The sequence below is a fragment of the Aptenodytes patagonicus genome, chromosome 6 (genome assembly GCF_965638725.1).
Source record: "Aptenodytes patagonicus chromosome 6, bAptPat1.pri.cur, whole genome shotgun sequence".
Classification (NCBI taxonomy): Eukaryota; Metazoa; Chordata; class Aves; order Sphenisciformes; family Spheniscidae; genus Aptenodytes; species Aptenodytes patagonicus.
In genome coordinates, this window is record NC_134954.1 from 45,133,725 (window position 1) to 45,158,398 (window position 24,674).

At 39.2% G+C, this 24,674-nt stretch overlaps 1 protein-coding gene across 1 annotated transcript; it reads right to left on the reverse strand.

Moving 5' to 3' along the window:
- Positions 1 to 1,004: 1,004 nt before the first annotated feature.
- Positions 1,005 to 24,324, reverse strand: MPP4 (MAGUK p55 scaffold protein 4). Its single transcript, XM_076340738.1, is given in 21 exon segments — positions 1,005 to 1,456; positions 2,454 to 2,588; positions 4,552 to 4,660; positions 5,486 to 5,579; positions 7,147 to 7,227; positions 8,137 to 8,307; positions 9,146 to 9,187; positions 10,682 to 10,696; positions 11,949 to 11,969; positions 12,720 to 12,758; positions 13,803 to 13,820; positions 14,615 to 14,679; positions 15,851 to 16,047; positions 16,497 to 16,568; positions 17,568 to 17,653; positions 18,817 to 18,898; positions 19,532 to 19,663; positions 20,224 to 20,304; positions 21,020 to 21,097; positions 22,055 to 22,173; positions 24,264 to 24,324. Coding segments are annotated over 21 exon segments (1,890 nt in total). The 3' UTR covers positions 1,005 to 1,264.
- Positions 24,325 to 24,674: the final 350 nt, after the last annotated feature.

Genomic DNA, 24,674 nt, shown 5'->3' on the forward strand with positions numbered 1-24,674 from the left:
TAGCTTGTAGCCGCGGACACAATTTGCAAAATGAAGTTATACACAGTAAATGAAAAAAAAAAGTAGAAAATGTGATAAAAATTTGTTCCAGCACAAATGGACACAAGAAGCAAATGCAACTCTAATGAGAACACCTTTCTTTTTTAATAGTGAAAGCAGATCTGTCCGTAAGCAAACCCATGAAAAATAGGCAAGGAGAAAGTGGACAAAGGCTGGACTAGGCAGCAGAAGTGGGAAGCTGGTCATGGACCAGCAGCACAGAGCTGGCACCAGCCTCACTCTCTACCTGTACTTAGCCCGCACCAGTGACATGGTCTGTCCAGTTTTACCTCTAAACAAGGAATACTAGGCCTGACGCTGGAACAAGCAGGCATGCTGGTAGCTGCAATATTTGGCTTTGAATAATCTCTTTCTAGACTGTTTAAATTGCTTTTGTTGGGTTTCCTCCAAGGAGAGATAGGCCAACAGAATGATGGGTTGTGTTCCTCAGAGGGCAAGACAGCTGTAATGCAAGGTGAAGAGAGCAAGGAACATGTTTGCCACAAGCACTGCACCATTTGATGAGGAGAACATGCTACTGTAGAGCAAACCAATGGGAAAAGGGGCTTCAGACCTTATTTCCCCTCTTTGGCAAATCCATGTTCTGGCAGTTTTTACCCACTTGAGTTGATGGAACAGAGACATGGTCTCCCGGGCACTGCGGGGAGACATGCTACACGTATTGTGAAGATAACTGGTTTCTAGAGTCATTTTTATTGTGACAATGCCACTCTGTCCCATCTTCAAAGGTAAAAAGGATAAGCAGCAAACCAATACCTTCATAAGTAACACTCTTTGCTCAAAGACATCATGCTAAAAGAGCATGCTCTGGACTGAACATTGACTGAGTGTCATTTGTCAGTAAGGCTTCCCGAATGTACAGGTATCACAGTACCAGAATGACCATAATAAAAAGAAAGGAATTTTCCATAGCTATGTACAAGCAAATTATGCAGATTCATGCAACAAAATAGATTTTGCTTTATTCTTGTAATTGAGAGCTCACAATATTTCCTTTTTTGTACAAAAGTGGATACAACTGTAACATAAAAAGCTGAAGACCTACACAGAACATAGTATGATTACATCTCCTGTAGCAGCTTCTTTCCTAATCCTCTTCCCAATCCCTCACATACAAAGATAAATTCTTGCAATCCTGACATGAGGATTATTCTTGAAGTAAAACATAAGCTGTAATCTTTCTGAAGCTGCCTGCTGCTCAGAATTAGGGCTGAGTGTCTGAGCATATCCATACTGCAGGGACCCACTGGGGCTCGTCCTGTGCATGATGGACCGCAGACAGCAGCTGCGCAGATGCTTCTTGTAAATTGTCATTCACAATCACTTGATCAAAGAACTGACCAAACTGAGCTTCCATTTTCTTAGCCGAATCTTCCATCTCCTGTAAATCTTCTTCCTGCGAGACACAGAGTAAGTCTATAAAGCTTTAATGTGGTAAACAAACATACCTGCATGGCATCTGCAGAACACCTTGGGCCACGTAAACAAGAGGTGAATATAGTGCCAGTGTGCTTTATGTCATTTACAGTTTGCTGTAGTAAAGTACACGTGCTACAGTCAGTCCCAAGTCTCTGAAACAGAGCCGACTGCCATATTCTTCCCAAGGAGATACCTTGTCTCTCAGTATGCTCCATTTGCCCCAAAAAGGTTATTCTACTGACAAGTGCTGGCAGAGGATGTTAGGGACTCGAAGGCAAATCCACTAGCACTTGTGTTCTCGTTCCACATTTCAGTTTATTTCCCCAGTGTTCCTGTTTCTTTCTGCCATAGCAATCACGATTCCTTTCCATATACAATTATGGACTGAGGTCTCCAAAATTTTAAGATGCTAAACTTTACGATGATTTGCATGGAAACAATTGTGACAATGCACTAGACACACTGTAAATACAAGATATGCGTTTCCTACAAGCAGGATTTGTGTTTTATCTATAGAACTTAGTATAGAATTGATATTGATACTGTCATTAAGCATACATGAAATAACAACACATTCTTATAACTACATGAAAAAATACTTGATTAAATTACCGAATGAAGCACATCCCTGATATTTCAGTGCAAACAGTAAATGTATGTGTTGACTTAAATCTTGTCACAAGGCAGTTAATAAAAACAAAGATATACAAAATAGCCTCTCCTTTAAAGGCATTTTGAAGCAAAATGCCTCCATCCCCTAGGTGCAAATTACAACACTTCTGCTTCAAAGCAAATCTGGAGGGGGGAAAAAATCCCAACAAACCAAACAGAAAAAGACAAGAATAACTTAGATTTGATCCTAAAGACACAAAAATCTTTTAAAGAGTTAACCTAGTAACATAGTAGAACGCAGTATGTTCTAAACACAGAATCCCAGAATATTAAGCTGAGTCTCTTCAATTCCCAAATCTCACCTTGAATTTCATGTTCACATAATAATCCGTAATGACCCTGGCATTTTTACGAGTCTGCCTCATGCAGCTTATGCTGGATGGCTTGATGAATATAATGTAGGGCTTTAATTCATGAGTCCGGGCTACTTGTATGCCCTGCAAATTAAGAGTAAAAAGAAGTTAAAGTATTTCAAGTGTACTCATCCCAGTTTTACTCCCATAAAAAGCCAACTGTTTACAACGTGCTCTTATCTCCAGACCTAGCAGTAATCTTTTTCAGGAACACCTACTTTAAAATGACCTCACTAATAATCCCTGGACCAGACCATTGTCAAGCAACTGTAGCATATCAGTCACTTAATTCTGCTTGGTAACCTGATTAGGAGATGCTTTCAACTCCAGTGAGTGACTGGACATTGTCATTAAGAGATCTCTACAATCAACAACACTAAAGATGAATCTGAAATCTGTTTTTTTAACTGCTGGGGAGCTACCTTTGGAAAAAGCACAACTTTATTGCCCCATACTGGAAGAAAGTATCCTGCTTTTGGAAATCTTTGTGCTGTGTAGCATTCCCTGATGCTAATAAGGATTTTTAAACTACTGCAAAGCAGTGGAGGGAACTAGAAAAAAGAAAACAAAAAAAGCAAAAAGCACAGCATGTAAAGTTGGCCAAGCCACCAGATTTAAAATACAAGTATGCAGCTTGGCAGTAATGCTCCTACCCCACGGCAGTTACTGAAGAACAGCTATGTGCTATTACTTAATACCCTTCCCAAAACTTGTCCTTTAAAGTCACACCCTAAAAAACTGATAGTGGCACATCTGTTCAAGTAGCAAAATTCCATTTCCCCCCCCCTCTTCTCCCTCTTGTTTAGGAGAAGCGTAGCAGAAGAAACCCAAAGACATTTTTAGAAGTGAAACGAAGACTAAAGTGTGGCCTAATCTGCCCCTTATAGCCGTTTGGATTTTGAGTAGTACCCCACAGGTCATGTAACTTCTACTTCAAACAGCACAAACCACTGCTAACCTAAGTCTCTGACTACGCTGGCTCTGCATAATTAGAGGGAAGTCTCTAAAAGTTACTGAGTTATGGTGTCTCTCTTTACATTCAGTTAGAAGAGATGCTGAAACCTAGTAGCCTAAACAGCTCCGAAGTACTAAATACGCAAGTAATTCAGAGAAGTTTAGTAAGATTTTGCTGGACACAGCTTTAAGTCTCTTAGATATTTACAAACTCAAGCCTTTATTAGCCTTATCTTCATCAGCAAATTCAATGCAAAGATAGAAGGGAAAAAAATAAGTGAATAGTGTCTAAGTGAAAAGATTAGCATGGTAAGTAGTTCTGAAAGTGTTAGAGAAAATAAAAGCAATTAAGAAACAAAAATACAGAAGAATGCAAAGATTGCATTATAAGTTTTTTTGCAATGCCCAGCATAGAAACATCTGGCAATCACCCTAATATTTGAAGCACCTCTTGCCAATATCTGCTAGGGCATATGTGGAAGCTGTGCCAGCTGCCCTTTCTCATATAGTAAACATTTGCAAACTGTGGTCCCTAGACGAGCGGCGGTCTACACAGCAGGCACTGGCTGGAGGTTCTTGTAGAGCTGTTTGGTCATGTGTGCCAGCAGCTTACTCCCAGCTGTTAAGTTACTTCTGAAGAGAAATAAATGCATGATATAATTCCCTGCTTTTGCTTGATTACTTTAATAGTTGCTGCTTTTACCAAAGGGTGTTCAGAGATTGCTAACGGAAGGACAGAACTCTCAACTAACAGGGCTTGGAGGAGGAGGAGGAAATCCCATGCAGCGGTCTCCGCATGCAAAAAGAATCCTTGCTTTAAGCAAGTATGAAAACTCATTTCTGTACCATTCCACCTGATAATGCAGCTGCTGACTTGGAAACAAGTGAACTATACTGATCTGTACATACTTGCCACTGTAGTATTCCCCCCACCTCCAAGACCCATGCAAAGAATAATCTATTAGCACCATGAGCTAAAGTGAAAAACAAGACAAAGCAACTAACACTGTTCCAACAGCTCAAGAATGTACAGAGAATTATTTTTGCTCCCAGGAGATACGAACTGTAGAGTCCCTGCCCCTTTACAACTCACCTGTGGTTCCAAATCTATTACACAGATCTTGCCTTTATCGAGGACTGTTCGCACTGCGTCAATACTGGTACCATACAGGTACCCTTTGTATTCCCCATATTCCAGCATTCTGCAACAGCGGTGAGGAAGAAGGAAAATGAAAGAGCACTTGAGTCTCAAAAGGTTCCATTTAAGGGTGAAGTCTTCACATGTAATCCAGTGATCAAGACTGAACGATCATAAAAGACGGGGAACACTGGTGAACAACCTCCACCTTTGCTCTTCCCCGCTACACTGGGCACAAAATCAGAACCGTTACAGTTTGACATCTCCAAAGCATGCATTTTTTACTCATCTTGTTACAAATTATGCGTTTAGAGGTTGTGATTCTAATGAGAAAATGCTTGTCATTTAGATAGTACTAATAACTTCATAAATCAGAAGATCTCAAAGCACTTGGCACAGCTCAAGGAGTGTAGCTTCTGGTGCTGAGCTGGTCTGTCTTAGCAGAGGGATTACTGATGCATAGAAAGGAGCAGACACTTATGAAAGTTCGGCCCTTACAGTTCAGGTGCTGGAGATGTCATCACTGCAGAGGTTTTGCAATGGAGATGTAGATCAGGAACAGGTCTGACTCACTGCTCAGTTTTAGAAAGCAGTCCAATTTCCAGAAGGGCTAAACTCATAACTTACAGCACATCAAGTGAGCTCAGGCCTGGAGATCCCACTTCCCTTTAGAAGGATTCTGAGATTAATTGTAGAGGAGCTTATTTGCAACTGCACAAACACAGTTTTTGAAGCAATGGGCTCAAGCAGTTTGACCAAAATTTACACCAAACATTCGTAGTAAGTATGAGTGGAGGAGCCCAGACTTGGGACCTAACTACAAAACTGGCTTTTCTTGGATCATGTTACATTTTAAGTAACAAAAATGTAATTTGTCTCTCCTAGTTACCTGTGGCTATACACCATGTTTTCAAAAGTTTCCTTTGATACGTAGTGATATTCACGACCATTCATTTCATAACTCTTCTGAACACGAGTGGTGTCTGAAAGGAGATATATACACACACAAAAAAACCCAACTGCAAGTAAATTCTTGTAATTTTATAAATGAAAATGAGACAACTTTCATGAAGGACTATAAATCAGTACTTTCATAAGTAATAAAATGAGTTGTTTCCATTTGTTAATCTAGAGCAAAAGCCTTGTCTACTGTCCTGGTTTCGGCAGGGATAGAGTTAATTTCCTTCCTAGTAGCTGGTACAGTGCTGTGTTTTGGATTTAGGATGAGAACAATGTTGATAACACACCGATGTTTTAGTTGTTGCTAAGCAGTGCTTACACTAGTCAAGGACTTTCCAGTTTCCCCTGCTCTACCGACTGAGAAGGCTGAAGGTGCACAAGAAGCTGGGAGGGGGCACAGCCAAACTGGCCAAAGGGACATTCCATACCATGTGACGTCATGCTCAGTACATAAACTGGGGAAAGCTGGCCGGGGGGGCCGCTGCTCGGGGACTGGCTGGGCATCGGTCGGCGGGTGGTGAGCAATTGTACTGTGCATCACTTGCTTTGTGTATTATTATTATTATTATTATTATTATTATTATTATTATTATTATTATTATTACATTATTATTATTGTTATTATTATTTTATTTCAATTATTAAACTGTTTTTATCTCAACCCAAGAGTTTTTCTCACTTGTGCTTTTCCAATTCTCTCCCCCATCCCACCGGGGCGGGGGGGAGGAGTGAGCAAGCACCAACTGTGGTGCTCAGTTGCCGACTGAGGTTAAACCACAACATCTACTGTCCTGGTTGCTCAGTGGCAAGTCCTTCAAAATTGGCAAAGCACATCTGTATTTCTTGGAATAGGAGGAGAGTGGCTTAATCCAAATATCTGTGACTCAAACCAATGAGGAACTGCTTTGGAACTGGTTGCACAACTGTTTTTGCTCCTCTGAGGTAAAATTTATTAAAGCTCATTCGGAAGCATCCTACAAGCTTTCCCACACTTGCACCTTGCCCATATCTGGGATCTTAAGCACAAAAGAATTCCTGAATTTTCAACCAGCTTCAGATTCATACGTTTCCTGTTTGGTTATCCAAATCACAAGAACCAAATAAGCACAGGTAGAAACTATTTCAATTATTACCATCAGAAATTAAGCTGTGTAAGTCTCATCTGAGACTAGAAGGCTAATAAGGAAAGCTGCAAAGCCTATTAAGCACCAACTTCCGTTGTCGTCATTCTCATATCTGATCACTTAAACACTATGAACTTACAATATCCCAAAGAAACATTTTTAAATTTAGGAAAAGCAAACATCAAGATTAAACAAAACCATGCAGACAATCTACTGCTACATAAAGCTTTAAGGGTTTCAGGAGCTGTAACTTGAAAATACCTTTGGCTGATTTGCCAAAATAAAGAGAAAGACAGTATTTTAAACGAACCCTTATAAAAGCAAATGCCTCTGGCTTGCAGCAGAGCTGAAAAAACAGCCATAGAGCAATGAGTGTATGAATACACAAAGGCAAGAGGGAGGTACTTGACATTTCCGAATCACGTTTGAAGGGGGTAGTGGGGGAAAGAGGAAGAACATTACATACGAGGTACGGCACTTTGAAACTCTCGTGGGTTACTTGCAATAAGCCTTCTCCTTAGCTCATTCACACCAACTCCTGCAGGACCTGAAAAGTTGGCAAAGCAACTAATATTACTGACGGAGGCACTTTTCGCGTGAACCCCCCCCCCCATATTCTAACACATTGCACACACACAAATGAAATGTAAATAAGTTCCCAAAAAATGTACCAGAAGTGACCGAAGCATCTTGATTGGTTCAGGGTACAAATCACCTCCCAGAAATATAGTCATACCCAGGAGGCAACCCAGCAATTCCATTTAAAAGAAAAAATTATTATCAAATACATCCAGACTTCGAAAGGACAATGGATTTGCCTTTACCCAGTTTGCTTTATCAGGATCATGGAACACTGCAGAACAGCAGCTTCCTTTCAGTCAGTATCATTAAAGACTACTTGAGAGCTGCAGCCCACTTAATACAGTATTTCCTATAGCAAGCATTATTAAAGGCATCTTTTTAGCTTTCCCTACTGCCCATGATTGAGATTTTTCTAGTCTGGAGTTTAATTTCAAGCATTCTTCTTACTGTTGCCATATCTGTGCATTTAACACTGGCTGTAGAAATGCGCCCGTGTAAAGATGTTTGCTAGTAAGTTACAAATGTTTTCTCATCACTTTCTGTACCAGTCCCAACTGAATATAAAACCGAACCATTTCCCTAATAAAATCCACTATCAACCTGCATTCATAATTGTATGGCTTCTTCTGAGGACTTCATTATTATTATTTTTTTAAACATTCATTATCTCAAGCAAAGAAGATGATACATACATTAAACTTTGAAACGAACAATGGGGTCAAATTACAGACAATCATTCTTGAAACATTGCTCTGAGAGCTACCACCTGCACAGTCTGCAGCGGGAAACCTTAGTGGATCAGCCCATGACCGACTGTTTCCTCCCCTCTGTTACAGGTTGTGAAATTTGCATGAGAAAGTAATTAACCTCTTACCCACTAGTATAATTAGTCTGTTCCGGTCTGCTGGGTGCCGCTGGTACCTAACCACCTCTTCGTATGGAGCTGCAAGAGTGCTGTAACAGCTGCTGGGGCACCGAGCATAACAGGACTGCTGGTTGGTCCGGGATTTCCTGCGACACAGGCGCATACTTCTACGGAAACCAGCTGTCAGGGGCAAAGACATCAGTACTGGAAAATACACCCAAGATGCTGGCAACTAGTGCTTTAGTCTAGAGCGTCTCTTTCCAAGCCACACAACGTACTGTTTTTTTGAGCTTTTTGCAGGGTGAAAGTTAGTGAATTTCATTGTCACACTTGGCATGTCAGCTTGGTAGAACCTCTGAGCATTAAATGACAACTAAAGAAGAGGTCAAATCTCACTGAAAGTCACCTGAAAATTAGCCCAGAATTAAAGACCCCCAAAAGATCCCCAAAACAAGCCGAAGGAGAAGTTTCTGGCCACATAAAGCATCACTAGGGAACAGGTCAACCGTTTTTTGATAGTGTAGCTGGTTCACTCTCCTAAAGCAGAGTCTGGAACATTTGCTCCAGCCTCCAGAATGAATGCAAATATTTTAAAGGTCGCTATGGTTTAGTAACAGGGATAGGTTTGTTGCTCCACCTTATCATCCAACTTTGAAAACCTCACTTTTAGGTCTACTTTTCTAATGAAAGCCCTCATGATTATTCTCAACAGATGACAGACAACAGAACAACATTACATTCTAGCAAAATTAATCGTGAAGTAAGGGAAATCTTAACAGCCAGTCAAGTTAAAATAGTGGTGGCCAGGTCTCGGTAGAAACCTAACAGGAAGAGAGATTTAAATGGAGAGAACAAGTATTAGTAGAGGAAAGTGACTTCTTGAAGTTTGGAAAACAGCAAGTAGAATTCAATTCAGTAAGTCTTTAGGTGAAATAAAGAACAAAGCATTTTAACTTCAGACAAGCACTTAATCTAGATCAAGCCCCAAACATCTTACTTATCTTTAGTCATTGCGTACCAATAAAGACTCGTTGACCAAATTCACCAAATTCTTCCTCTTCTGGAATATGAAGAACAAATACTCATGAAATAAAAAATGAACAGCAAAACCTTCAGAGCTAGATGGCTAACAATTATTGCTGATCCCAAATGAAAAAACAGTGTTTCAGTAAACATATGGAAGTACCACGCCTAACCTAATAAAAAAAGCACAATACTCCATAATATGAAATATCCAAACATTTCACATGACCAGTGACCAAGTCAAAGGGCCAATATTTCTGTAAGAGAAAGATTAAACTTAGAAAGTCTTGGTATTTTCTAAATTAGATTTGAAACTCAACATTTTATTTGTTTCATTCCTAAGACAACTAGATGCCAGTCAATGTTTTGAAATACTTATAGTGAAAAAACCTCCACATAAGTTGAGCTTTTCAGGTGAAACCTAGCTTACAAGAATTCTTTAGTTATAACATTACAATAACCAACAAGTCAGTAGCTCAAAATCAGAAATAAAAAAAAATTCTAACTCAGTTTCTGCCCATAGCATGCTTGGAAAATGCAACATGCATCTGCTCAGATCTTTCAGGCAGAATGAAGACCTGATTTTATTATTTCTTTCTAATCATCTTTGGATCAGTGATATCTGTGCTCCAACATCCCAGACTAATTTGTTTCCTCCAATTCTTTTTGTCCCCATTCTCATGTTGTTCCTTGTGAAGGCTTAGCCATTCAGGTGAGCCCTCTAAATCTCTACATGTATTTTTTTAAATGAAATCTCTCCTGTAAGGCTCAAAAATACCCATTTCCCAATAGATCAATGCTATTTTATAAAGGTGATTTGAAAACAAATAACTAAGGAAAAAAATGGTGTCAGCAGTGTTTAGATTTCTCTTCAAAAAGGACTCCTGATTTTCCCCTGATCAAGCATGTAGTTATCCAAGCTGTGTATTCCCTTTATTTAGGCCTTGTTAAAGCAAGAATGAGATACAGAAGACATAGGCATATCTTTAAAGGTAGTAATTGTTCCAAGGCAAGAACATTATTTTCATTTGCAAAGCGTGAAATGTATCGTCTTTTAGCACTAGATTCTTTGATTGACAGTTCTCATAAGCATGCAAGTATCAAAACAAAATTAGATGCATCTTAGTTACTCTTCTTTCACATCTATACACTCTTCACTACTTGTACCTTTAAAATACAGTTTTATGCCTACATTTCTATATGTACTAACAACTCCCTGTTTATGACTGCAGAAAAAAACTACTTGGCACAAAACTGCTCGTTCAGGGCAAAGTTCAGAGTACGGTTCAGCTGACAGATGCCTGTATCATTTCTATCTTCAAGTCTTTTGAGCTGTCATTCAAATCTTTTTGAGCATTTCTGCTTTATCTACCCTCTGTTCTATGGTACGCAGTGCAGTATGGAATCCTACAGGGAACAAGCAATTCAGCTACCGGGTATTGTAAGAGGAGTGGTAGTTCCTGGTAATGCAATAGACAGATTCTAACAGATTACTGCTTACAGCAGACAGGGAGAAAAAAATTAGCGTTACCTTCTTTAAGCTCCTCTGCACGTTCAGATAGAGACAGACATAAAACAATTAGTTTTGTGAAGACAGTCTATACTAAGATTTGAAAAAAAAAATCCAACCAGCATTCTCCAATGCATTTAGGAAATTTAGGAAACAGGTACTGCAGGCTTTAAATCTAAAATACACCTGTTTGAGCATGAATTCTCAGTTCCCAAAGAATGAGAGACCCAGCTACAGCATCTGTGTCAGTATTGTACTTGCAAAATACATCACATGGATGTTCAACTACTGGTTAATTTAAAGTGAAATGTAGGACAGCAAATATTTGCACCTTTATTCCTCTGACTGTCTGGATACAGCAGAGCGCTGACTCAGCACCGAGAAGTGAACAGGATTTGGAAGAGTACTCCCCAAGTGCAGTTATCAGAAACATCCTAGCCTGAAAACAAAAGACTGCCCTGTAGACCTGCTGGTTCTGTCTTAAAAGCTTTGGGCATTACTTGAGAGGTGGAAGAGAACAAACCACCTGTGGTAAGAGGAGAAGATCCGACTGGCAAGTAGGAATCTTGTGGAGAAGAGCAAGAGTAAGGCGGAATGCCATTTTCTCCACAAGATTACCAAATATCTCAAAGAAGAAGTTTAGCAGTAGTAGATTTATTTTAGTGGAAAAATTATTTATTTTAGAAGATGTAAATTTTGCAGAACTCTGAATATGCTGTAAACAGGTAGCTGTTCCCTAAAACAAAACCCCCCAAAATAGTTTGGTTTAAAAAAAGCACTGATTGATTGTATGTCTTAGACATAAATCATTCATTTTATAAAAGCATTTTTGTTTCTTGTATGCCAGCCATGCACACAATCAGGAATCCACAACAGCTCTCCTCTTTACCACATCAGCTCCTACAGGCCCTGGGAATGCAGGCCTCTCTTACCCTAAGGTAATCCAATTATCCACCGACATCAGCACAGCCCCTGCTGTCACAGCTTGCATGGGTATAACTGATTAGGATTTGATAAACAGATCTGGTACTGATGCATAAGAAGAAACGCTCACACTTGTGGGATAACAGGGCAAAAACCTTACTGCTAAGGTAATCGGAGACCAAGAGGAAGACTTAAGGCAACAGGATTTTACATCATGGCTTTTCAAGCCAGAATGGCTTCTAAAGCTAAAACGGCATTCTGGTTTCTGTCACCTGCTTGTTTTTAAGACACTTGCTCGTCTCTGGACACCCTTCTCGCAGCGGAACAATAGCAAGGAATTTGGAGTTAGGTCAGAGGAACTTACCAGACTCAAATGTTTCTTCATCTTGTTTAGTAATCCAGATAGCAAAGATATTAAAATAAATTAAAAATGTAATTCTTTTCCTTCTCTAGAATGTCAGGATCAGAAATCAATTTTCCAGCTCCTATCAGTCTGTCTCACACATACTTTCCCCACTTCCCTCTACACTGAGGTGGCGAAATACAGCTCGCCGTGCTTGAATTAACTGTCTGGTCTCTCTCCATCCAGTCCTACAGGATCACATCCCTCCATGAGAGCTTTCTGAATTACCTCGGGAGAAGGAAGAATGAGCTGTGCTGCTTTAGGGAGCAAGTCAAGCTAACAGTCTTCACATGTACTATTTACATGTAAAACCTATTCGTGCTCAGTGCCTAAGAACGTATTCTCCTGAGATCAGTTTCCTGACAATGAATCGTGTGGGTTCTCCAAGACTACAATCATCTGCGGCATTAAATCTACAATAGGCAAAACCTATGGTAACATTACAGCCACAGTCCAAAACCTGAATCAAAGAGGTTGGATCTCATTCAGGCAGATATTTTTGGGGTGGTTCCTCTTTTCAGCACAACACTTCACTGTAAGCACTGTACAACAGAACTGCAAACAGCTCATTTTAATACACTAATAGAGGATGAGGTTTCTACGGTATGAAAAATAGAATTTTCTACCATTAAGTTCATTAGGAGAATGAGTGTTTTTATCTGGGAAACAAAACCAGGCTTTAACTAGCTACTACCTTGAAGCAAATAGGGTAATCCAAGTGAATTCAGTTACCTGTTTCCACACACTTCTCATCAATCTGCATGTCTTCCTCTACAGATCAACACAAGGAAGAAAAAATTATCTGAATCAGAAAAACACTGGAGAGGAAAAAAACCTTACAGATCTTACAAGACTGAACTCAGACATCAGAAAGAAAATATTTGAAGCTCAGATCAGCTTTAGACATCTTTAAAGATTTTAACACTGTTAACTCCAACTTAATGATGTTCCCTGTCTTTAGTGAGCAAAAAGCTCTTCTTAAACTAGTGCTCTGAAAGGGTTGTGGCAGAGGCAAACACGTCTAACGGATTCTCCTTTTGAAATAATAAAAGGTTTAACATGGCTGTTGCTCTGTTTATCCTGTCGATATCTATTTATTATTACCATGCCAGAATATAATTTACCACTCACTCCCTTCTCTCCTGTAGCTTTTGTAAGTGTGTTTCTTTCCAATATGCTTCGCTCAAGGAAAGCGTTTTGTTTGGTTGATTTTATTATTATTTTTACAAGGAAGAAAAGGAAAAGAAAAGATTGATTCAGCTCCCTCTCCATCCCCAGACCACATTAATTCACGTCCCTGAAATGCGATCTCGTGGGGTCACAATACTGCACTGCTTGTGTGTTCTGTTCTTGCGTGCCCCTCCAGATAGGCCCAGTAGGTGCTATTTTCCGGTTACAGGGCAATTGTCAGGGCATCTGTCAACCATATTCTGCCCATATGTATCCTTTAAGAAATACTCTCTCGGAGCTGCTCAGGTCAGCTGCTGAAGATGGGAGAGAAAGAGGGAGAGGAAAAGAGAAAGGAAAAAGTAGTCTTTCCTTCCTCAAAGCAACCCATCCAAACTGTCAGTTCCCCATCAGATAATGCATAGCTTAAGTTTCCACTTTAAGGCAATGTAAGCTTCTGCTATTTCAAATAAAAACAGACTTGATTTCAATTATGCTAAGCACACAAAATGCCAAGAACTTGGGTTTCTTTTGCATGTGTTTACCAAACTGCCTCATTTCTCACAACTTTTTAAAAAGCCTGTAAAACCATGTGCTATATTGATTCCAGGTACAGGAACGCGATGTTGTCCAGATACGATCTCCTACCTTCTTCCACAGTGCTTACTGCCCACAGCATATCCATTGAAGCAGTTAAAATGCAATAAAATTACGATGAAAGAGAGCTCCAGCTCTAACGAACAAAGCAATCAGTGTGAGAAGAATCCTAGGCAATGAAACACACTCAATCTGGGAGTTATCACAAGAGAAAAATTAATTTTATACTAGTATAAAGAACCATAGAAGAAAATGGGGAGAGAGAAAAGAGGAAGAACATTCTTTGTCTGGGAATAATTGCATGTTTACAGAAAGTTATAGCTGGCAGAGAATAATGTTTCTGGATTATCACCACGAATAAACTCATGGGCAGCACAGCTTATCTTACACCTCAAGGAAAAAAGTTCTATCTTTCTCTCGATAGTTTTGATGTCAAAGAAACATTCTAAACATATCGCATGGCATCTTCCAGTGCAGAACTGTTATCTGCGTCCCCGGAAAGCCAGGCTAGTACAATTGTCACCTCAGACTTACTCACACCCAATTCTCCTAGAGAGAATTGGCTCTCCTAGAGAGCTCCTAGATCTTACAGACTTCAGAAGGAGTTGAATTCACAGCTTCTCTCACAGTCAGATCCCGAGTACACTGGAGACAACAACCTCCACCACCAGTACTCCAGGTACAACTGCCATTAAGTATTTATTTTCCTGGGGATAGTTAACACACTTCTGAGGTTACAATACGGCTCCAGAAACAATGTCTTTGAATTAAACTGAATTGTATGAGCTTCTATTTCGGTATCCCTGGAAACAGAGACAAGACCTTTCTTTCCTACTCTACCATTCAAATAACTTTTCACTCACACATTGATGATTTGAGACAGAGATGGGGCTGGAAGGGCTGAGACCACCAGAATTCTCGCTGCTTCCTACATAGAAATAAATTTATCACAGTTAAAGAAACAAAACAGTCCACAAGCACATTATGTTCCAGTCAGATTCACTGCTTACACATAGGATCAATCAGTACTGAGCTGACAGAAGACACCAAGAAGGAAAACATTACCCATGTTTTAGCCCACTGCAAAGTCCTGAAAGAAAGCCAACATGCTATCAGAACTATTTAAAGGCAATTTCCAAATCAGCAGCCCAGAAGTATTTAGAGTATTTTGAGTTTATATATAAGGACAGGAAGATAAGCCATACTGTGGTACAGACTCCTAGAAGTAGGAGAGTGTGCTACTGCTATGGGTAGTAGTACTACTGCCTCCGTTACTACACAGAGCCTCTTGCTTGCAGCCTCAATCACAACCTAGTTTGATTTCAACTTTCATTATACAGACCACAGTTAGGTTTACATATAGTACAAATTGAAGCTTATCATCTACAAATGTGTGGCCTTATGTCTTCCTGAGGGTAACAGACAGGACATGTGGCTAGAGGATCAAACTGAAAAGTGCGCTACAGCAGTTTAACTCCTCAGGTTCTGAAAGCATGTAGTGCAAAAATAACGGGCTATTTATGCAGAAAATAATAGGCAAGGGGTTCTTGTTCTTCCTTGAGCATGTTTTTTTGGTTTGGGTTTTTTTTCCCTCTCTCTTAATCTGATCTACTCAGTTTTGACCAAAGCTGAAGAGGTCATTCATGCCTCACAGGACATCTTTAAATAAATACTGTTTCCTGATACAGCTATGCCCTTATACTATACATTTAGTATCCTACTCTTCCCCCCGCCCCCCCCCCCTTTTTTTTTTTTAAATCATAGACGATGGTCCTAAACAGTCAGGGCCCTTAATTTCCACCCATCTTTCAGCTCCTACACTCCACTAGATGTCTTAGCACTAGCACAGAGACTAAGCAACTGCTGTGAACTACTGAGACGTCAATTTAAGATTAGATCCAGGTGCTTTCAAAAGCTTTTTCTCACATAGGTACTCTTAAGAGAAGGAGAGCAAGAAGTCAGAGAACAAAGAGGAAAGGTGTTTGTCAGATGTCACTCTGAACCATACTGCTATAAAACTTCCGAAAATTTTAAATAGCAAAGTCTGAATAACTGGCTAATTTTTGAACTGGAAATCAGAAAAATTAAGACTTCTTTACCTTTTAAGAAGATGATTTGAGGGTATAAGTCCAGCACAGGCACTGAGATCTGAAACTTTCCTGGCCTGCCACCAGAGAGCATCATTCTGGTCCACAATCTGGAGTATTTCACCCTTCTTAAAAGGCAAGCCTGCGTCAGCGCATGGTATGGCAGGATCTTGCAAGGGCCAGTAATCTGCCATTGCTCGCACATAGAGCTGGTGAAGAAAATACACAAGAGTAAGTGGAAGCCATGTTTAGAACCGATACAACATGAGCTTTATAATCACAGGGCCAGATATTGCTGCTACTTAAGTCAATTCATGATGAAGTCAAGTTTTAAAAACAAGATCAAGCCCCAAACCCTATCTGTACATTAAGGGAGGAAAAAAAAATTGTCTCATACATTGTGAAAAGAATTGATCTCCAACCCATAGATCAATCTGAAAATGTCTTCTTTACCTTTAACACAGCTATATTTCAGCTTACTATCTTTACTGCTTCAGCAACAGCTTACTGACGTCAGCTGAGAGGTAGCCATAAAGGCAAGTAACGCTTTAAGGATTGCAATAAACTTCTAAGCAACACCATTTCTTTGCATCACACCATTGGACATTATTGGGGTAACTGTTTGCAGTAACAATCCGGAAGAAAGAATGTCTCTTACTGTTGTTTGGTTGCTGACAGGCCGATTGGAAACTGGAATTAATTTGAACATAATTGTCCCCTGAGACAGGGCCTAAATGATTAAAAAAGGATTAAAATATGGCTGGTATTCAACACAAATAACCAAACATTGGCAGCACAAACTTAGCACATAATGATGACATATAATGTCTATGTTACAAATAGAATTTAGGCAGAGTCAATATGACAATACTGTTGTTTTTTTCAAAAGGAAACTCAAGAATGAAACTTCAAAGTCTTGCTAAATATTTTTAATTCAATGACATCTATGTTTCATTATAAAGAGATACAATTTCAACATTAATTGATACCAAATTTTTCTACTGAAATCAAATCTAAATTAGCGGCAGGGTCTGGTTAGACAAGTGATGTAAAGGGGGGAGGAAAAAAATACAAATATTTAAGAATTAAGCATTCCAATAGAGTTTGTATTTCTTATAGCTAGAAATAGTACAACCAGGGAAGTAACACATAGAAAGACTTGATACTGATTACATACAGCAATACCTTACTGACTGGCACTAACACTTTGCAGTGAAGAACCCTGAAAGATTGTGGGTGAAATGATGAGTAAGTTACAGGGACAGCTCAACAGATTTCTTCATGAGAATTTTGACAACAGTGACTACCGCTGCCCTTTTTTGCAAGGTGAGGTATGTAGCTTACAAGTTCATTCACTCTGCTTTAGTGCATTTTGTAACATGGACTCTTATTAGAACAGCACCTTTCCACTACTTTCTTGTGGAATATTAACCGAGTGGAACTTCCAGAAAAAATATGAATCAGTAAAGTCTGAATAAATTAATATTTTTCCCAGAAGCTGCAGGTGGAATAGCCACAATTAAGTTAATTTCTATCCAGAACAGGGGTTAGATTTAATTCTGGTTTCATACCTTCTGATTTCATGAGCAGTTGTGAACTTCATGCACAGTAAGGAAACAATCTGAATTTTCTGTTAAAAATGTCAGACTTTCTCCTCTAAGAGAGTGTGTGTGTGCAAAGAAACAGCATACAGTTACTCTTAAGGTACAAAGGAGAAAAGATTCAATACCAGAATATTAATAACTTGCTCAGGCTCAAGTCCCTCAACAGGAACTCCATTTACTTCCACCAGTTTGTCTCCAGCGTACAGCAACCCTACAGTGAAAACAAGGATGAAAGCAGCAGCAGAAGTTTTATCACACCATGGATTACCTTGAGTAGGCGAGGCAGGGACACACAGATATGCCACAGGTTTGGAAGTCAACATTAAAAGTTTCCATACACCAGGTATGCAGGAAGACATTTTGGATTTAGGCTATATTGCCCCTGGATAGGACTGCAGACTTCTGTGGGTCACAAGAAGCTTGCATGCTTCCGTATTCTTATTTCCTCCCACCTCCCCCATACATGTTTACAACCTATTGATGATTTGCCTTAAAAGTAGCAGAAACATTTTAATATAGCTCCATTTCCCAAAGTAATTTCTGAACCTGTTCTAACTAAACCCGTTATATTGATAGACCATGATACTTGGAATCAGACCCTTAAAAATTCCAGGTGCAGTGGGAGGCCTTGCGACTCCTCTCTGTCCTTTACAAACTCTTCACAATATTGTTTACTCTTACATTTTCTTTCAGCTCAATTAAAACATTAATCAAACTAGGAACTTAATCAGCTATTCTCTATAGTTTGGGTTTTCTTCTCTATACAAAGGCCAGAAAATACTAAAAGGAACTATTTTATAATGATTACAGTTCAATTTTACTTCTGATGTTTTACATTTTAGTTATGTTACATTTCCCAAGGAACATGGAACACATTCAATTCTAAGATGACAAAGTAGTAACATTTCCAAGGAAACTCCTTGGAAGATTGCTTAGCAACTAATGCTACCAAAGTGTTTAGTAGACTAGTGCCAAGAAGTATTCCTTAAAGCCCATTATCTTATAGAATCACAGACTACTGATGTTTTCCATTTCTCCATTAGGGAATGAGCTGCTGGTATTCATACTACATTGCAGTTTGGGATATTCCTGATCAATCTCATGACAGAGTTATCCAGGTATTGGTGCCGAGAGTAAGTAATAAAAACTGGATTTGTACCTCAACTCAGTCTCAAACATAGCACATGCATATGAAAATTAATGAAACCAGAATCAAAGTCACTGCAATGTATCACTATTTACAGTGCTGCCCAATGTACACATCTTCTTGCTCTATAATGGAAGACTAATCGTAGAAGCTAAGCTATTATCTTACTTCAAATATCTTATTTCAAGCTCAAATTTTTGTATTACTTTGTTTCAAATTACACATACCACTTCTGTCTGCTAGCCCACCATGGATCACACGGGCAACTGTTATGTCACCTGTTATCTCATGGCGTTTAATGGTGGCACCCTGGCAAATAAAAACAAAGAAAAAACACACTGATCACTGAAGAACCGCTGTAAATTTCCTTTCACATCACAAGTCTGATCTACGCAATGACAAAAAGGCATTGAAAGATACAGCCTTTTTAACACCACACTGATCTAGGGATAACGTAACATGATTAGTACCAAGTCCTTCAATGTCTTCAACTTTCATCATACTAAAATAACCTCATTGACTGACTGTAAGGAATCTTTTCTATATCAAATATTACAGCTGTCTTTTCCTAAAACAGATTAGTTAAGCTATACAATGATTTCTAAAGAACCTTTCAGAGCCTCTCCTCCCTTCCTTACTATTTTGGCCAAAGGAATAGCTCTCAATCCTATTTGCATTTTCATTATATGAGATGAAAACATCTGCCAAACATTCAAACCTTGAGCGGACAAGGCACTGAACAACCTGCTCTAGTTGTACCCGCACTGAGCAGGGCTAGATGGTCTCCTAAGGTCCCTTCCAACCTCAACAATTCTTGTGATCCTGTGAAAACTGGACAAGAACGCACACAATCTCTGTGACATTCCTGGAAAGAAACCAATATGCATTATCAATACTTGTGTAAGTTAAAATCATTTGACAGACATCAGAAAGCTCCCTCACCAGAGGCTGGTTGTTTTTCACTAAGCAGACAATCCTCATAGCTTCCTCATTTTCAGGTATGTTGTCTGGCAGTGGTGGAAGGGTTGGTTCAAAATCTTTCTGGGCCACGGTATCATGAGCAGATAGCAAGGCCTGTTACAAACAAAAACAAGCAAACCAACCAACCCATAAGCAAAGATCATACAATAGAACAGCTTTAAACAGTGACTGGTCAGAAAACAGAATTCGGCGAGTAAGGTCCTATGTGAACATAGATCCCTTTCACACATTGACATTTTCTTCTTTCCACGTGGAAATTCAAACTGTGAAATAAAGTTTTAAGAACAGTTCCTCTCTCTGCTTCTTCTGGAAAAACTTACAAAAGATGAAACATTTCTATCTGGAACTTCAGGGTAAAGAATGCAGGTTTTGCAATTGCAAGGAAAATTTGGTTTTATATGTCTGCATCAACTGCTCAGAATTTAACTTTGTAAGAAACATCTCTCTCAAACCGAGCCCTTAAAATGCAGCCCATTGCAGGTACTTCAGTTACACAGTCCACATCTGATTTCACAACTAGGTTAGTTCATGACTAGGAAACGATGACTCTTCTGGCTCCTTTGCCAATTCTTGTGAACAGCTGGCCATCTATTTCCTTTCCCACTACAGACAGCTCTATGAGCAAACTTCTTCTTTCCTTAAGCAGGACTTGCCTTTAAGTGTGGAGCTCGCAGGAGTCGTCTTAGCTCTTTGATCTCTCCAGACTGAGGGGCTTCACGCAGTAACTCTACCACCTGATAAATGTAAGAGAGAAAGCACAGAGACTGGTTCTGGTGGGCAATTAATTTAGAAAGCTCTAAATTGAACTTAGAGGAATATGGTATGGTAAGAGTGTTAAGCCCCCCACGTTATATGACTAGGAATGTATCCATACGGTTTGCTCTAGAATTGGACAATATGACCACAGCTGCACAACACTCAGCCAGGCTTAATTTAGTTCAGGCACAGTGCCATGTGCTCTAAATTAGTTTTTTCTCCTGTGCCTCAACCAATTTCACCACTAGTGTCAGTTTTCCACTTAGTCATTAACTCTCCCTCTAATTCAGAAATTTAAGAATCAATCAGCTATTACAACTAGAAAAATCCAAAAAGCTTTTCAAAATCCTCATGTCAGACTGCTTGATTGTAGCCATAACACTGAACCACACAGTTACATGGGAAGAAAAATATATGGCCAGCAGTTAAAACAAATAATTTAGGTGTTCATTACACTGGCCAGGGCTCATGCAGTCTAGTGATCACAGCTGCATGCATTTCTCATCCCCCCCTCCCAACACAGTAAGAGTTATCAAGTAGTTTGACAAATGCGTGAGGAGAGAATCTTTCAAGTTTACATTGTGTATTCAGACCTGAGACACAAAACCAGTACCAGAACACTGTTGTCTGCAGCTAAGTTGACTAATTTGGTAGGAGTAAGTAAAGCAATACACTACGTATACACAGCCTTACCTCACGAGTCAATGCACGTGCCTGCAGCATGACAGGAACTGGTCTTTTTCCGAGGTAGTGTTGGAGGCATTCATAAATCTATTGCATACCATGATAGACAAGACAATGCAATGATGATACGATCTGTTCACATGATTATATAGATACATACACAACACACAAAGGACAATATTGTATTTCTAGGAATTTCTCAGTCCAACTAGAGCCAAAAAGTTGGCAATCTCAATCCTTAATGCCTAATGCATCTGGAATTGAATCTGTAATTCATCGTCTTTCCATATTATCATCCACCTAGCCAGTTATGCTGTAGTTTTGAATTTTCCAATAAGAAAAGCTGATTACACAGGACAACAGCCTGATAGTGTCAATTCTCTGACTTGTAGCTTGCTTCCTTCCCCTAGTTGCAGGCCTGATTAACAAAGTCAATTTAACTTAAAACAAAATAAATTGCTGTATTTAAAATGACCTTATGGACATTCTTATCCACTGCAAGTTTTTCTTCTTCAAAATGTAAACATTTTAAAAATCCTTGTTAAATAAAGAGCAGAATTTGTGCAGAATTTGTACAGAATTTGTCTCAGAGATACAATTCTGCTCAAGAGAGAAACACCAGCCAAAACTCTGTTCTATAACAACATAAAATCTTCAACTACACATCAGATCAGTGTGGGCAAAACAAAAAAATATAATTTCACAAGCATCCATGCCAAAAAGTGGGATGCATAGCCATGGAGAGATTTAAGAATAGAACAGACAGCTGAGCAGTGCTGTGTTCAGCCTACGTCTCCATCTCCCTGGCCTTAATATGGACGTGTAAAGTAGAAAAGCTTTAATGTCTAGGACATTATGAAAGAGAATACTGTTTTTTTTTCTTTAAAGTGAACGTGGTTTTGTTCACCTTGACTGCTGATGTTAGGACTATGAGCATTTAGCGTAAATAAGCATTTATTGTGCTGATATGGCCGAATAAAGTAGCTATCCCCTAGAGATTGTTCTTTAGGAAACCTTTGCCTTCACAGCTAAATATTACTTTACCTTTAAAAGTGCTTGTAGCCAGCGGGATCTGAGGAGGTCATATAACATGCCGCCATTGACATCTCTTTTACAGAGCAAACTCAGTTCTTGTAGCACTAGAGTCAGAACATGAGATATACCTGAGCCCAAGAGACAGAAAAGCGCAAAACATTTCATTTCAAATAGAAGACCAACCAAAGCCAAACAGTGACCCAGGCCTTTGAAAAGCACCTTTCCTCAGTTTATACTTCCAAGAAACACACCCATTTCCTGCCTGCTTTGCTTGTTTCCTGCAATCAACTCTGTTGCATAAAAGCTTTATTTTATTATGTTATTAACCAGCAGGGTTAGGTCAATACTAGCAATTTTCAACTGACCTGTGAGAAAAACACACAGGGAATCTCACACATATCAATCTGGGTTCAAGCTCGTACCTCCTACTGAGAAGAAGTAAACATAAAAAATGGCCTCGTTCATTTTATAGGCTTTTCTTTTGGATGACCCACTGTTTGAGCCAGGGACCATCTGTTTTTCTCCACTCTTGAGAAGTGCAGATGTTTTGGAGAATATCACTAATGAAAACGCAAATTCCTGCCATACTGTTGTCACAGATAGCCACAATACGTCCCAGGAAGGGGGAAGAACCGTTCTAACTATTACAAGCAGCACTTGATCTGTTAGGAACAGTATTCTAATACAGTGGAAAACCGAAAAATCCAGTGTCTTTCTAAAATCTCAAGGAGGCAGAATCTAAGAGGTGACAAATAGATAAGATGTTACACAAAGTCAGGCCTAGATACAAACTGGATTTTTGTAAGTGCATGGAATTTAATTTTACCTCAGAAATGACAACAGATCATTTCTGGTATGTGACACTCTTCCCAAGAAAAACAATGTTTATAGCAGCACTAATACAATACATACCAAATGCTGGGAGTTAGATTTATTAAGCTGTAAGGGTTCTTAAGGAGACCATAAGAGCTGGATGCCTGACTCCCACTGAATGTCAAAGGAAAGTAAGTTCTCAACTCTTGTGTATTTTGGTCAGCACAAGCTGTCTCTTTGCTCTTTAGTGCCAAAGGAATCATACAATACAGTTGTAACTGGAGACTTTCCTTTGTATTTATTTGTTTACAACATTAAACTTGGTATGTTTCAATGAGTAATATTGTAATACAAGAAAAATGTTGAAATAAAACCAAGACACTAGGAGTTTCTCAAGTTACATCAGCCAAAGTCAAAACAATAATTTCTTAAAACTAAAGCTCATCCAGCGGACCCAGAACAGCTGAGTACTCGCTGCTGCAGCTACTATCATCAGCTGCTATCATCCAGTCACCACAGCTAACCTAAACGTGGAAGCCCTTCTTTACTTACTTCTGAGCACAATGTTTATAGCCATTGACAGTTGTTTTCTGTATCAGCTCTAGACCTTGATGTTACCAACACTTAGTGAGATCAATCTTCAACTTTAGTTTCACTGAGGTATTTTCCTTATGCATGAATTTATACAGGCACTTGCCTGCTAAGTTTCTGCAGACAGGACTTTTGCCTCAATCATCAGGCAGAATTATTGAGTATCCAAACTGGGAAAGCCTGGAAATGTACCTCATTATCAAAAGAATCGTCTGTTTCTGGAAAGCAGACATCTAAGCATTTACAAAAATTATAAACTCAGTGAACCCTGATTGTGAGCCCCACAGGGAAATATCTCCCAAAACACAGTTAACTTAAAAGGATTCTCTTCTACAGGAACTTCCTAGTGCCTAATAGAACACTACCTTTGGTGGAGACACTTTTTAAGATCTTTTCCTCATTACTGGTTGCCTCTTTTTGAGATGACTTGTACTATCTCCTAGAATGCTATCCCTACATTAAACTGGGCTCAAATAGACCAGGATGTTCCATACAGAAGCACAAACCTTCAAACAACAGAGAATCATTTCCTTAAGCAAAAAAATCTCTTGCAGTTATTAGTAATTGTTGACACAGCTGCAGAGACCCCTGACTTTGTAAGACAGAAACAAATGCCAGGTATTCTCTTCTGACACTGTAAATTAACTGCATACCACCATTAAACACCAAGAATCATTCCAATTATTAAGTAGTAATACTTCTAGACGTGTTCATCTCTCTCGACTCAATGGAAGAAGAGTTACAGAAACCAAGGAATAAAACTTTTTGTCCGTTTTCTTTCTCTTTGAAAAAGAGATGCAAAAGTTATGAGTACCATTATCTTGACTGCAGACTGTTGGCACCTCCATCTTTTGCTTTATTCAAGGAGATTCCATCCACTTTGAGTACTGCATTCACGCCAAGTAGGTTTCACAAAGATAGATGCTGAACTAGGGAAAAGAGTACACTCATATCAGAATACTGTCAGGTATTTTAGATTGATAAGAAAGCAGAATTTAAAATAAGGGGGCAACCATTCATATTTGAAGTGCACAACAGGTTGCAAGCATAAATTAAATACACGAGTCCCACCTGTAAATTCAGTTACGCACTGGCATCCAAAATGCAGACAGTCAAACCTCAACTGTAATATGACCTTTTACTTCCTTCATGGAATTGTCATTAGCTTGCTTCACTAAGCCATCTAAAATAACAAGCTATTTTGTACATCTACTGTTCCCCAGCT